At 38.4% G+C, this 14,598-nt stretch overlaps 1 protein-coding gene across 1 annotated transcript; it reads left to right on the top strand.

The window, feature by feature from the left end:
• The first annotated feature begins 565 nt into the window (after positions 1-565).
• Positions 566-13,318, top strand: LOC139130194 (histamine N-methyltransferase-like). The gene is made up of 4 exons (XM_070695942.1): positions 566-868; positions 5,272-5,465; positions 6,446-6,778; positions 9,527-13,318. The coding sequence occupies exons 2-4, from the start codon at positions 5,279-5,281 to the stop codon at positions 9,883-9,885; spliced, it is 879 nt and encodes a 292-aa protein (XP_070552043.1). The 5' UTR covers positions 566-868; positions 5,272-5,278; the 3' UTR covers positions 9,886-13,318.
• The last annotated feature ends 1,280 nt before the right edge of the window (positions 13,319-14,598 follow it).

Genomic DNA, 14,598 nt, shown 5'->3' with positions numbered 1-14,598 from the left:
AGTGTCGGAAAAGTACACCAAAATGCATAGATGAATGTACAATGAACTTCGTGTCTTGTATTTTCAAACCAGAAAAGAAATTCTCAGATATTATTGCTCATAATCAGCCGAGAAAATCTGATTAAATTGGCAGATACTATTTTTAATTCATACGTGGTTTCTATACGAAAACTATGGAATGCCTTCGTGTTATTAGTGTCCATATTTAATTTTCTAAATTTTTGCTTCTGTTTGTTAATTTGTTTTAGCTTTTCGGTTTAAAGATTCTGCTTGACTCAAATTGTCATGAATCGTGTCTGCATCTATAGATTTGTTTAGCTATCAACCGGCTTATCATAAAAGTCCGTATCTACAACACCTTCACTTTAACACTCTTAAACATTTAAACATGTCGAAACTTGAGAAATGTTTTGAATGGGAAACAATAGGAAACAAAGAGTCAATACCTCAACTTCTCAACTGACTCAGTCCCCTGATAAGTCGGTTAACACTGTAGCTAACAAGGCGGTGTTTCTTGACAAGCAGCAGTGCGTCGTCAAGTAATCAAGTGTTACGATTAAAGTGTTCAGTAAAGCACGGTCCCTCTGAGTAAAGAGAGAGGAGACCGTTGATAGAATATACACATATTTTCTTAGAAATATCACAGATATCATAAAGAGGATCCCCTTGTGATAATGACTAAAAAATATTGGATTTGCATACCGTAACAATGTTTGAAAAAAATTCCATAAATTAATACTGGTACTTATCTGTCGCTCTGAGCAGAAAATCACAGTCCCTCCACCCACGGCAATAGCGGTGACACAGAAGACGAGCTCTCTTGAGATCTATATATAGAATTTTTGAGCTTTATATCAACTAAAGTAGGGTAAGTATTTTTTTCTCTCTTCTTAAAGGTCCGAGCCATATTTCAGCTTTATCGATAGGCAGATATGCCATTATTGCAAAAAAACAATCAACGGATCAGGGATTGAAAATTGCCCGTTCCTTAAAGTTACGGTCTTGGATTTCTGGTCTTCGGATTTATCATAGACGGTCGAGAACTGTCTATTTTTGCATGTAGAACAGTAACCTCAGACCATAGGCAGTCGAGAAAGTGGATGGAAAACTACTGCAAAGAACAAAAGAAATGTGAAGAGGCGACGAGCGATCTCTTTTGGAATAATTAGAACGTGTGAATCGATTTTTGCTTAATTATCAGCTGGGTGATAGCGGCTGCTCGACATCCGGTAGTTCGCAGTGAAAAAAACCGTCATTGAACTTATTTGCAGCATAAAGTTGTCTTTCCGATTGAAGTCGGATTTCCTTATCCTAAAGATTGATTTATTCCTAGATGTGACAAAGAAACATTGCTTTCCTTCTGAATGCCATTAATTCTCTGCAACGAAAAAGGTGTGTTTAGGACACACTGAATGTATAAGCATGCAAACATGTTTCGCGAGATTGTACTACAGTTGGATGGTAATTTGCATTGTTTTATCAATGGGAATGCAAATCCAATGTAATTTATTCCAGCACAGTTCGTTAAAAGAAATACCGCAGCTTCCCATCCTGTTTCTCGACAGTCTATGGATTAATCAAACACTGGTCAGCTTCACGTATTTGCTTGATGGCCAACAATTTATTGATTAAACCAATATATTCCAATTGACCGTTCATTACCTGTGATGAACTCAAAGAAATCGGATACCGCATACCAAACGTTAGGTATCGACTATCAGAAATCGAACGTGGTAGTGGAAATCATTGAAGGAGCTGTATTGAAAACATGATGGTTTTTACATGACCCACATTGCACTCTCCTCAGTTCTTCAGACCGAAAGTCTTCACTATCGAATTAAGCTGAAACATTTCAAAGTAAAATATTAATAATGATCCAGTGTCGACGACAGGAACAATAATGAAACACGGAAAGTAAAAGCGTAACAATTTTTTTCATTCTCGCCGCACTAAAGCTGTCATAAAATGCTGATTTGCTCAATTATAAGGTTATGATGTTCACAAAGTCGCGCGAACGTAATCATGACACCGAATTGACGTGAAAGAGTACAGCAACTGTGCGCAGTATAAAGTAATACCTGAAAATATTGTTTTTATGCAAATATTTATTGTGACCGTCACACTGCATACAGCTACTGCTACGGTTGAATGCTGACTTTCGGTCAGGAACCTAGCATTGTTTGTATCTGTTTACAGAACCAACACGAATTCTAGAGATTCACACTGTGAATTGTGCGATTTTGTGATTGTTGGTGATAAGCTCACTGTCTTAAATTTCGGAACGGAAAAGAAAATCACACATTTTTATTGCTCATGAAATGCTGTAAAAATCAGAGGAAACGCCCTGACTGTTTTTTTATTTCTGGACCAGCCAATAGAACTACACGTCTGATATATGGTGGACGTTGATAAGAATGACAGTAAAGCGTTTTACGAAAATGTGACCAGAATGACCTTCGACCTTCATTTTAACAACTTAGAATGTACCAGTAACAACTTATTATTTAGTCTGAGGTTACTGTGCTACATGTAAACGTAGGGAGAAAACCTCTGTAAACAATATATAATTGGAATATCTCATAGGTAAGCTGGTTTTCACACGTCTTTGGGAGCAATATTCTGTAGGGCCCCTATACGTCAAATTCTCTGACCAATGTACTCATGTCACGCTGAAAACATTGCCAAAGCTGGCCACTCAAACGGCTGCGGGTTCTGAATAAGTCTTCGACGATTTGCTACCAATTAAAAACAAAGTGAGAATCTCCATAAAGCGATCTTGGCTGGGAAATACAAAATGACGTCGCATCACCATGCATTGGGCAATACAGTCTCTCAGCTAAAACATGGTAGAGACCTTTAGCTTTTAAGAACTGAGGGAACATTTTTGGCATTTTGTGTGTATCTTACAAATTTTGATTACCATGCCTAATAACCAGTGCAACTGACCTGAAGTTCAGGATTACATTGTGAAGGAATTTGACATTTTTATCATCTATATTATGTCAACCTTACAGCCTTACAGGACGTTTCCTCAATGTGAAATATGCCCGCTATCATTTTTGTGATCCATATTGCCAATACAGTTCCCACTTGAAACGTAGGTGTTCTGTCAAATGCGGACAGATGTTGTTAAGGTAGAATGCGCGTCGGAGACAGATATTCAGTCTCTCAAACTTTTACAATTCTTTTCTGGTGTACTTCCTGAAGGTGTTCATTTTGAAGCTCTTCGTGTAACAAACCTCTTTATCGTCTGAGTTTTTCAAAAAATCATCGAATATTTCATTTTCCGCCATAGAAAATCAAGACAGGGATGGCGGCCATTTCGAATGTTAAATATCGGTAAATCTTGGGTTATTTGTTTCGCTGGTGCCAAACTTTGCAGGGTGACCCCCGATTCTTATTCCTGATTTTGAAAGAGAGCGGTTGACATATTTCTTGAGGAAAGTTTGAGCAAAAGTTTAGGTCTTTCACTTTCGAGGATCGTCCTACATTCAGAGCTAGTCAAATACAGAATGCTCACAAAGGAAGTTCGAAAACATTAAGTTTGAAATGATATCAAGCACACTTTCTTCCGTATTTCTTCGTCTGACAGGCTGACGTCACGAACGTGATCTTCAAGGAGTTGTCAAAGCCAACCGCTCTATGCGTTACATTGCCCTTGCATTTGTAAACCGCATTTGGAGTGTAGCACTATCTACCTAGATATTCAATGGTTGTCAATCAGCCAACTTTGGAAAATATGCTTTCCCTGTGTATTTAGAAAAAAAATGGCGGGAAAGTGAAAGCGACGGGTTGGAAACTGTCCCGCAATATGTTTCGAATCGATAATTTCTCTTTTCGTCATTCCATCGCGTTCACATTTCACCAAAACACGTAACTGCGCTGATCTTCCCCATTACAATGTTATAAAACACTTTCAATCATCAGCATGCTTTGTTTCTTAAGTTTCGCTACTGCAAATGACTTTGGTTTCTGCTAAATACACGCTAGTGAACTGCATTTGTGGCAAAAAGCCGATTTCTTACGACATCAAGACTAGGAGATAATGGTCAAATGTGTACTTTGAACGCAAATGCAATCCTTGTCATGGCAGAACATTCTGTTTGTCCATGAAACAAGTAAAATCAATGCACATCTTGTCATCTTTTGGGAAATTTCTGGTATGAAATTCATGTAAATATCCTAAAATTTCGCTTTGGCGTCTACGTGGTCTTATGTGCTTTCACAGTAGAAGTTAAGAAGCCGCCATATTGGTATACGGTCGGTCGCCTAAATCTTCTATGGCTAACGTAGATGGTAAAATTCCTTCAAGGTATACCGAATATTCTAATTTGCGTTGATGTATTCTGACTTTTCCTTACAAAGCACTTGGACCGTTATCAGTGTACGGAAATGTTTGAATTACCTGCATCATAAATTGCCGAACCTTCAACGCAGGCAAGATAAGCTAAAAAGGCCTGCTGGCTCAGCAGATGTGATTTACAGTACAATCCATAACCCCTTCACCAAGTGACTGCAAAAGCTTCCTAATCCCTTGCCTCAGATTGCCGCATGCATTTGCCCGATCCGGAGGCAAAGCTCTGAAAACAACTGAATCTGCTTTTACTATCGCTATCCTGGTCATACTCTTTGCCTTCCCGTATGGCCTGTTTTGAGTTGGCCGCTGAGCGTCACAAAATGGCCGCTATCCCGGAACGAAGAATAATTACACGCTAGCATCTTGCACAATGCAAGAAAAATAGTCGCCGAATAGGATTCGCGCCGTTTACTTATCTCTTTCCTTACAAGCAGTATTGAGTGTTGAGACCATAAAGTTTGAACTGAGCCAAATTGATTATCTTTCTCTTGTCCTATTGTTGGACAACTTACAGATTAGCATCAACCCTTGAGGGAACACATCTAATAGTCTAAGATGGTGGGGGTATCCGAAAGCATGAGTATGTAGGCATAGGCATAATTTACGGCATGTGACACAGCTATAGTTGACAATGTGTCGGGGGAACTATCGCAGATATTTTCGGAAAGGTTTTGTATCTTAAACAGTAGAAATTAAAAGACGAACAGCGCTATGTAAGTAGGTTTTAACGGTGAACTTAATAGCACCAAGACACCGTGAGGGACGGTGATCAGGATCATGAACAGATCAGGCCCCCGTTGGATTCAGTTTAAAGATAGCGTGCTATTTGTAGTAATATCTGAGTCTGCATCTTAATCAACTTGGTATGAGTGTGAATGAATCAACATAAACAAAATTTCCTTTGTACATTTCAGAGTCAAGATGGCGGCCGGCATAGGAATTCTTTATAAAGACACCGAAGCTTATTTACAGCGATTCGATGCGTACCACAGTCATCGTCATACCACTCCTGATGACCAAAGGATTATAGGGTATAGACATCAAATAGATAAGATGAAGATGAAGAATGTGTCTACTCTACGTGTTCTTTCCATTGGATCTGGAGACGGTATGTTTTACACACATGTAACCAGAAATTATTCTCAATCCGCATTAAAACAGATTTCGGCATCGATGGCATGGCATGGCATCGATGATATAACTCCTGTTATATGTCGAAAAGTACTTAGAAACATTTTTGTCGTTTCAAGGTGTCGCCGTTCTCTTTCATGGTGACTGCAAAATTTATGACACCATGATACTATGTTAATAAACACTCCCAAAAAGAACGAAAACATTTAGGATAATATTGTTCGTAAGCATATCATATGCGGCATGTCGATTGTATATTTTTGAAAATTTAGCGAATAGCTGTTGCCCTTAATGTGACAATAGCTCCAAAGTTTGATGTATTTGTACGAGGATTTAGTGACAATTTCTTTGCCTCTTCCGAACCCTTTCATTAGTGTTTCTCAAATAATGGTTTTTTTTTTCATTGCGAATCTATCTGTCTTTTGTATGTAGAAAAATAATTGTTGGCTATTTCGTTTTCTTTTTTTTTTACTTTTGATCATTTTCCTTTTATGTTTTTAAAGATGGATGATTGCTGCGTAAAATGGCTTACTGTTTATATGACACAATTAGTTGAAAGAAAGTAAAATTTTATCTTCTGTCTTTACGTCTTCCTAACAACGCTGAATACAATGAAAACCGGATGCTTTATTGTGTGAAATATTAAAGTTGTGAAATGAGATCTAATCCGGACCAATTACCAACATCAATGCTGGTCATTACCCGCCGAAAGACTCTGCTGATATGTTCAATTCTGGGCATTTCTGCAATTTTTAGGAACACATAAGAAATGAATTTTTTAACATTTAGAACCCGAAATGGAGGCTTCAAAACGTAAAGGCAATGGAGCTATAACCTGAAAACCCATGTTTCAGCATTGCACATTCGTTAAAAACGCAATCATGGTAATTTGGCAAAATCAGATACTATACTTGCGAAGCTTAATAACATATATCAATGGCATTGTCTTTCTTAAAGGGGAACGAGAAAGCCTATTCATCGACGCTATACTGAGTCGATGCTATCCCATCGACTACGTTGTGATTGAACCATCGGGCGACTACACTGAGAAATTTGAAGCCTTAGCCAAGTCTAAACAGGACAAGGGCCAATGGAACAGTGTAAAATTTGAGTTTCGAACAATGACTCTACAAGCCTATCTTCATGAAGTTGGTCAGATGACGAAGCAGCCAAACTTCGATATCGTTCATTGCCGTCACTCTGCCTACTTTTTTCACGATAAGGCCATCTCTACAACGTTATACGGCTTTCTGAATGATGGAGGGATGCTGCTGATCACAGTAGGCTGTGGTAAGTACTTGGAAACGATCTTGGTGTTGTGTCAAAACAAGGATAACGTTACTTGTTTTGTCAGAATCAAATTAGAACAGGTTTCTAAGTGGTGTACCGCAAATAGGCTAACAATGAATTTTACCAAAACAAATTATTTAATTATAATGGGTAGTAGGAATAGGATTGACACTTCTGGAACACTCACCATAAATGATTTACCAATTTCTGAGGTCAGCTTTTTCTTCCCTTGTCGGGGTTACTATTGATAAATGTCTGTCATGGAAACAGCAAATTTCTATTGTCAAGTCTAAAATTAGCAAGTTAACAGTAGTATTTTTGCGTTTGTGCTCTGTTGTACCAAAATCTATTCTTTCACGTTATACAATTCTATAGTTCTTCCACATGTTATTTATGGTCTGGGAATTTGGGGGACTGTATATATATATCCAACGTACTTAAATGAGATTCTAAAAAAACAAAAACGTATGGTACGAATCATAACTTTCAGCAATTGGAATTCATCGTCAAAACTACATTTCAAGAAACTTGGTATTTTGAATATATACCAACAACTATAGTTTACAATTGACGGTTTTTGTCCATGACGTTTTACATGAGATGTTGCCCAAATAATTCTCTGACTTTTTTACGCCCATTAATCATTCTCACTTCACCAGACAAAATGTTAGAAATGATCTTATAATTCCAACAATCAAACATAGATTGGCTCAATTCAGTTTAAAATTTGCAGGAGCGGTAGTCCCGCGTCCACAGACTACCAACTTTTCTCTGGGGCTACCAAAATCCATGAAATGGTAGTCCACACGGACTACCAAAGCCTGAGACCTGAAATTCAGTCAGTACTTGGCATGCCATGCCTGGTCTGTCACTTTGGGGTGAGCTATTAAAATGCAGTCAAACCCAGCTGGACACAGAAAGAAGGTCGTGTTTTTGTCATGACGACTATCAAAATTGGCATTCAACTCTGAGAGTAAAACGGGTATTAAAGATGTTCAATATTATATAATATTGCACAAACTTGGGACTATGTGCCCGAGGGTATGTGATTTGCCCGACATAAGGAGGGCAAATGGTCTCCTACCTCGAGCTTATAGTCCCTGTTTTAGGCTATGATATTTTTATTACATGCCTCTCTTGCATAATTTTCACTCAAAAATTTTTTGGGTCACATACATATGACAATTATATGCTTCCAATTGTTTCTATGTTATACAAAAATCTGTGGAAAATAATTATTATTTTAATCATCGAACGGCACATTGATATATTTAAATCACTGTTATGCGGTTTGTCGAATTTTTTCGCATAATTTTGTGAAAATAGTATTTCCTATGCAAAACGTGTAATTTTATTATTTTTTAAAATCCCGAAATTGTCATGTTGAAAATAGTTCCGGTTCACTTTAAGTCAAATGATAACTATGCGGCCCGCGACGTCATCGTCGAGTTAACATTGAATCCTATGGAGCGCGCGACTTTCGATATATGAAGCATGTAATAATCACATCATATGACTAGAAAATTCACTTCATGGGCAGAATTAAGAAAAATAGCCAAATATGCATGGGCTACCAGTCATTGTCACTGGGCTACCAACTTCAGAAAATGGTAGCCCAAGTGGACTACCAGGGGACAAAGTTAATTTCGAGCCCTGTATTGGCTTGCACAAAATTAGATATGCGCATAATTAATGAGGTACAGTATGTGGCGTCATAAGGTCTCCCATCATACCAAATATGAAGGATGTAGCACTTATGGTAACTGAGTTATGGACAAATATGTATGTTTGAGGTCAAAGGTCACCGAGGCCACGTGACATTTTGTCAAAATGTCTGAGATATCTGCGTGAATGGATTGACTCACGGATGGACGGACGGACGGACATGACCCAATCTATAAGCCCCTGGATTTCATCCATTGGGACTAAAAACTGAGTCACTGCATCCTTTTTTCAATATGAATACGATGAGAAACTAAATTTTTATTTTTCTTGGCCTTATACATGGAAGTCTATGGAGAACTGCCTTATACATAGGAGTCTATGGAGGTGTAAACTAAAAAGTCCTCTAACACGGCCAAATTTGATCGCATTGGTAAACAAATTGACTTGCATCTGTATGGGGTAGGGTACTATCCTTGTACCGAGAGTTTGAACGAAAACGCTCCAGGCGTCTCTGAGATATCTGCGTGAACGGACGGACGGACGGACCCACGGATATGACCCAACCTATAAGTCCCCCCCGGACGGTGTCCGTGTGGACTAATATAATAATGATCAAAATACTTAAAAAACAACTAATAATAATGATCAAAATACTTGAAAAATAACTTTTAAATCATTCATTTATAATGTCATTTATAATGTCAATCATTGATAATGTTACTGATATTATTTGTCAGTATTTCACAAAATGCAATATAAAATTGACACAAATTTCTTATACAGTTATATCATTATTTCAGTGTCCTTTTGTTGTCAATTTTACCGACTTCATTAGTTTTAAATAGCTTCTCAAAAAACAAGTGCACTACTTTCAACTACCACATCAAATCAAGCAAAGAGTTTCACATATACCCTGTGGTGCAAAGTACTACGTGAATAACATCTGTTTTAGTTAAACGTGGGATTTTTTTAATACATAGTACAGTGCAAATTGCTCACACGGATGGCCTCAGCACGTTAATGTTAAATCAATTATGTTCAATCTTCATTTATCAGCTGTTGTCAATCTTTCTCGCTTAACAGGCACTTGGGAGAGTTTTGGGAGGTATATGAAGAAGACGTATGAAGGCGTGCCTGACTCTGGCCGGATAGTGCTCGGAGCTTTATCACTGATGGAATGCCTAGAACAAGCACTGCCACGCGTACATATCGAGGTGGCAACAAACGAAAGTAGTATATGTTTTGAGAGCTTCGAAGAAGACTCGAAAGAAGGAAATATGGTTTTAGATTTCCTTTGTGCTACACGTGATTTCAGGAAAGTCTGTTCCAAGGACCTTTTCGACAAAACAATGTCATACATAACAGAAAACTGCCTGCGCATAGTGGATGGCAAGCGGTACTTCATTGTAGACGATGAAGACTTCTTGATTTTTAAGGACTGAGCTTGGACATCACCTTGCAAGTTCCATTTCACGGCAATTTAGTGATATAAGGGAGCTTTCAGTTATTACGTGCGGATTGGCTGGAGGAAATCGCTGGTCTGTAAGCAATAATGTGTCCCCTCCCGGCCAATAAGGCCAAAGTAATTAAATTCTTTGTTTTGCGTCCACTCTAAATGGAAAAAGGTACTCGTCTAAGCGGCTGAAAAGCACACAAAAGAAAATTAACTCAATGTAATTTGATTGCAGCAAATGAAAAATTGTAACAAAATTTAAGTTCAGAAAAGCTAAGCACTTATGTCCTAAAATTTCTTATTCAAATACACTGTGTGTGTTTTTCATGAAAACCTTAAAAACCTGAGCGGATGGGGACGCAAAACAAAGAATTTAATTACTTTGGCCTAATGGACGAAAGCAAACTTTGCACAACATTATGTACGGGGCGAAGCCGAGTACATCTGATGTGCAAAGTTTGCTTGAGTCCATCAGTAGCCGGGAGTGGGTACATTATTGCTATTACTTTTAATATAGTTTTGGCAATGCCAGTGAATTTGTAGATGTAGAAAACTGAGTTTGAAGTCAGTGAGCGTCGTCAGGCATGATCGGCCCTGACTCTGTATACTGTACAAATTTACACGCACTCAACTCTGCACTGCACTGAACACACGCGTTCAACACAAAAAAATGAGCAGCATTTTCACGGTTCGATTTGGAAATAAAAAACGATGTATTTTCGAAGGAAATGAAAAGGAAGTGCATCCCTACCCTCTATATCGAACTTGACACATCATCTTTCGATATCATACCATTCAAAACCGCCACAGTGAAGTGCCAGACATAAAGAAAACGGCTTGTTCATGCATCAACATCAGCATGATCAGCGAGCTGCATGGTATCAGCTGATCAATACGATCATTATTATATCGCTAGTAGTACAGCATTCATTGCAAACGGTATCAACAGAGGTCAACAATGTTATTCAAATGTTTAAATTTCATTAATAATTGTCTATAAATTTAATTTTTATGGTTTCTTGAGAAATGCCTTTTTATTTCGGCGAACGAGAAAACTCGACGTAAACGGGTGCTCGAAAGGTACAGTTGACAAAACATACTGGAGGGTCTCAGTCGCGATGTCGAGAACAAGGCAAGGTGAAACCACAGACAAGGATATTAACCGATGAATGAAAGTTGTCTCCGTTACAGTCAGTGCATCAGAATTAGGTGGCCAAAATGTTAGATCAACGGGGAGTCCACGGTCGTCCAGATTGTTGGCAGCAGCTGACCTCGGACCGAGACTTTGAATGGCTCCGTAGTAATTTCCGTAGACACTTCCGGTCAAGGTTGATGACTGCTTCCGTTGTTATGGCTGGTTCAAGAGCCTTTCACGCTTCAGACGCTTGCATAGTTTACATGGCCACTGAAATGCATAATATGTTATGTGTCAAACCCAGTATCGTCTAGGATTTTGCAAGTGTCCTGAGTTCTGTTTCACCTATACGGCAACGAAGCGAACCATGTTGTAAACAATGTAGTATTAGTAATGCTTATCATATACCCATGCCCATATTGCTACATCCTAGTGACGTTCAACGTAAAATATCAGCCGTCATATTTCACGGTAAACGTCGAGATATGCACGATGAACGTCATCAGTTTTAGAGTTTTCCCGAACTACATTAGCAAGTTTGTTGGTAAACAACGTAAACAACAAAATGGCTGCCGCTCCCCGCCTGCGAAGCGATGTGGCCGACGTAAAAACTTGAAGGGCTTCGAGGAACACGGGTATTTCTGGTTGCAAAATACGGAAATATCACATTGAGTCTTGAAATTTTTTCCCATGGTATTTTTTTGGTCAAGTTCTAGCAAACATTCTGCTGTTCGCACGGCGCCGGCACTGTGCACGGTCTCCACCGAACAGGTAGTGAGCGCGTGGCGTGACAGCGATGTCGCGTGCGCGACGACTGTTGACATGGCAACTCTAAAGGTAAAACTAACAAAATGGCGTCCCGTCTCCGTGCCGTACGACTATCGAAATCAGGATAGATTTAAAGCTGAGCAGTTTTTGATCGGTTACACCTGTTGCACCTTAAAATGTTCCTTCTGTATGACGATTTTTGTATCCCGGTGTCTTTCTTCTTGGGTTTCATTGAGATATGGACGACTTGCAGCGATGTCGCGCGTGATGTTGACATCTTCGTCGTATACTTTATGAATGAAGCCTGTTCACATAAACATTCTGATATTTATGCGCAAGGCGTAATAAAGTAAAGCCTCAAAATTAAAGGTTTTTCGTTCTATTAGTAAAAATTCCCTAAAATTATGGGCATGGGTATATGATAAATCGGTTATTACCCAATATCGCCTGTTCCTTGTGTCGTATCAGCATTCGTGTCATTTGTGCTGCGTCAGACACTCGACTTCGTCTCGTGTCTGACGCAGCACAAATGACACTCATGCTGATACGACACAGGAACAGGCGATATTGGGTAATAACCTCTAAATATACTGCAGCGTATCGGACGGGCCAGCATGCTGAGCGCGAGCCAGACAGAGCGGACTAAATAAATTGATAAATCGTACAGTAAGACATTATTATCAATATTGTGCACCTTTATGGAGATATATCGTTTTGTGTATTACATGGTTTCCGATACTTTTCCTCCTTTTAAATGCGCAGTCCTTGTTATGCTCGCTATCGCCATGGGGCCGCAATGCTTAATAGTAGAATACATTATCAGTAATAATGTAGGGATATGACGTCGCAAAATTCACTTGTATTAACATGAACTTACGTTGTTGTGAAATGACGTTTTTAGTGAAATTCTGTCGATAACCGAGCATATATAAAAGCACTATATATTATATATATATATATTGTTATGTATGTCATTTTCCTCCACACTCATCTTGACCTGAGTCTAATTAGTCTAGAACATTCTCAAGGTCACTGCTCTTAACGATCTCACAACCTTGAATTCAATTAGTCATGTTTAGAATGTTTTTGAAATTTAATTAGTTGTGCAAAAGAGATAATTATAGAACAGTAATTAGCATGTCAATAAAAGTTTTAGATTGTTCTTATATGCTCTTATGTAAGCACATGGGTATAAATAGGGACATGCACAGCTTCCAGTCAGACATTTGGGATCAAGTCTCTTGTGTGTTACTTCGAGTCTTCTGAAACTCCGGCTGTATTAATTTCAAGACTTTTCAAGACCTTCACTGCCACACTGGATTTATACTGTGGACTTTGTGCAACATCAAGCCTGCAAGCCAAAGGACTGTCCATTCATCCGACTGACTGTTACAACTCTGAGACTGGAGCTTTGTCGTCCCAGCTGAGATAAGTAGTCTGTACACTTTGACAGTTTGTATGCTATCCCTGACTTAGCAATTAGTTTTATTTTAGTAATAAATATCGTTTTACATGGAAACTGCTGAGTTCACCTTCTGTTCGTTTTTTCTGGACGTAACAATATATATATATATATATATATATATATATATATATATATATATATATATATATATATATATATACATATATATGCCATATAATATATACACATATGTATATACGTATATAAATATATGTATCCATATACATGTTCAATATTTGTTTTTTATATTATATAATTTTATATGTCTTTGTGTCTCTGTGTGTCTCTATGTGCCGCCTGTGTTTTTTCTGTAGCAAATAAGGAGGAAAGATTTACTGTTGTTCACATCGGTTGCTCACATCCAATGCTTTTACAGCATCAAATCATAGTCCCTCCACCAACGGCAGTAGCGGTGACACAAAGACGAGCTCTCTTGAGATCTACGTATAGAATTTTTGAACTTTATATGAAAGCCGAATAAGCCCTTTTTTCATTGCAAGTATAGTTGGGTAAATATTTTGTTCTCTTTCTCAAAGTTGCGGGGTCTTCATCCGCTATATCTAAAGCAGATTAGCCATCATAATAAAACAAATTCAAAGGAAAACAAAGGAGAAACACCATGTAAATACTCAATGTAAGCGACAAGAAATGCCAGAATTAGGTATTCAGCATTGTCCCTTCCCTAAAGTGGCGGTCTTGGATCTCTGGTTTTCATATTAACCACACACTGGTCAGTTTCATATTTTGTTGATTGCTGTCTACACCAATTTATTCCAATAGGTTATTACCTGTGATCATAGACCTTAAGGTCTATGCTGTGATGCAGTTGAAAGAAATTGGATACCGCATATAGGGCGCATACTCAGTACCAAACGTTGGGTATGGACTACCGGAAACGGAATGTGGTCCTAGAAATCATGGGGGGGAGCAATATTGAAAACATGGCTTTATATGACAGACATTGAACTCTGCATAGTTCTTAACCGAAAGTCTGCATCATCGAATCTAGCTAAAAAAAAGTTAATAATGACCCAGTGTTGACGATAGGAACAATCATTGGAACACGAAAAACAAAAGCGTAGCAATATTTCCATTTTTGACCGCACTCAAGCTATCCAAAAATGCCGATTTTCTCCATTGTAAGTTTATGACTCTCCCAAAGTCGCGTGAACATGATCGTGACATCGGATTGACGTTAGAGTACAGCAACTGTGCGCAGAATAAAATAATACTCTTAATATTATTTTTATGCAAATACTTTTTTGTGACACGGCATCGTTTGGTACATAACAGCTACTGCTACGGTTGAATGCTGACTTTCGGTCAGGAACCTA

The sequence above is a fragment of the Ptychodera flava genome, chromosome 3 (assembly GCF_041260155.1).
Source record: "Ptychodera flava strain L36383 chromosome 3, AS_Pfla_20210202, whole genome shotgun sequence".
In the NCBI taxonomy this organism is placed as follows: domain Eukaryota; kingdom Metazoa; phylum Hemichordata; class Enteropneusta; family Ptychoderidae; genus Ptychodera; species Ptychodera flava.
This window is presented reverse-complemented; position numbering and strand designations above follow the sequence as displayed.

Coding starts and splice junctions, on each gene's coding strand:
- LOC139130194 (XM_070695942.1), top strand. CDS start 5,279: ATGGCGGCCGGCATAGGAATTCTTTATAAAGACACCGAAGCTTATTTA. Junction 5,466..6,445: donor TTCCATTGGATCTGGAGACG/GTATGTTTTACA, acceptor TCTTTCTTAAAG/GGGAACGAGAAAGCCTATTC. Junction 6,779..9,526: donor GCTGATCACAGTAGGCTGTG/GTAAGTACTTGG, acceptor CTCGCTTAACAG/GCACTTGGGAGAGTTTTGGG.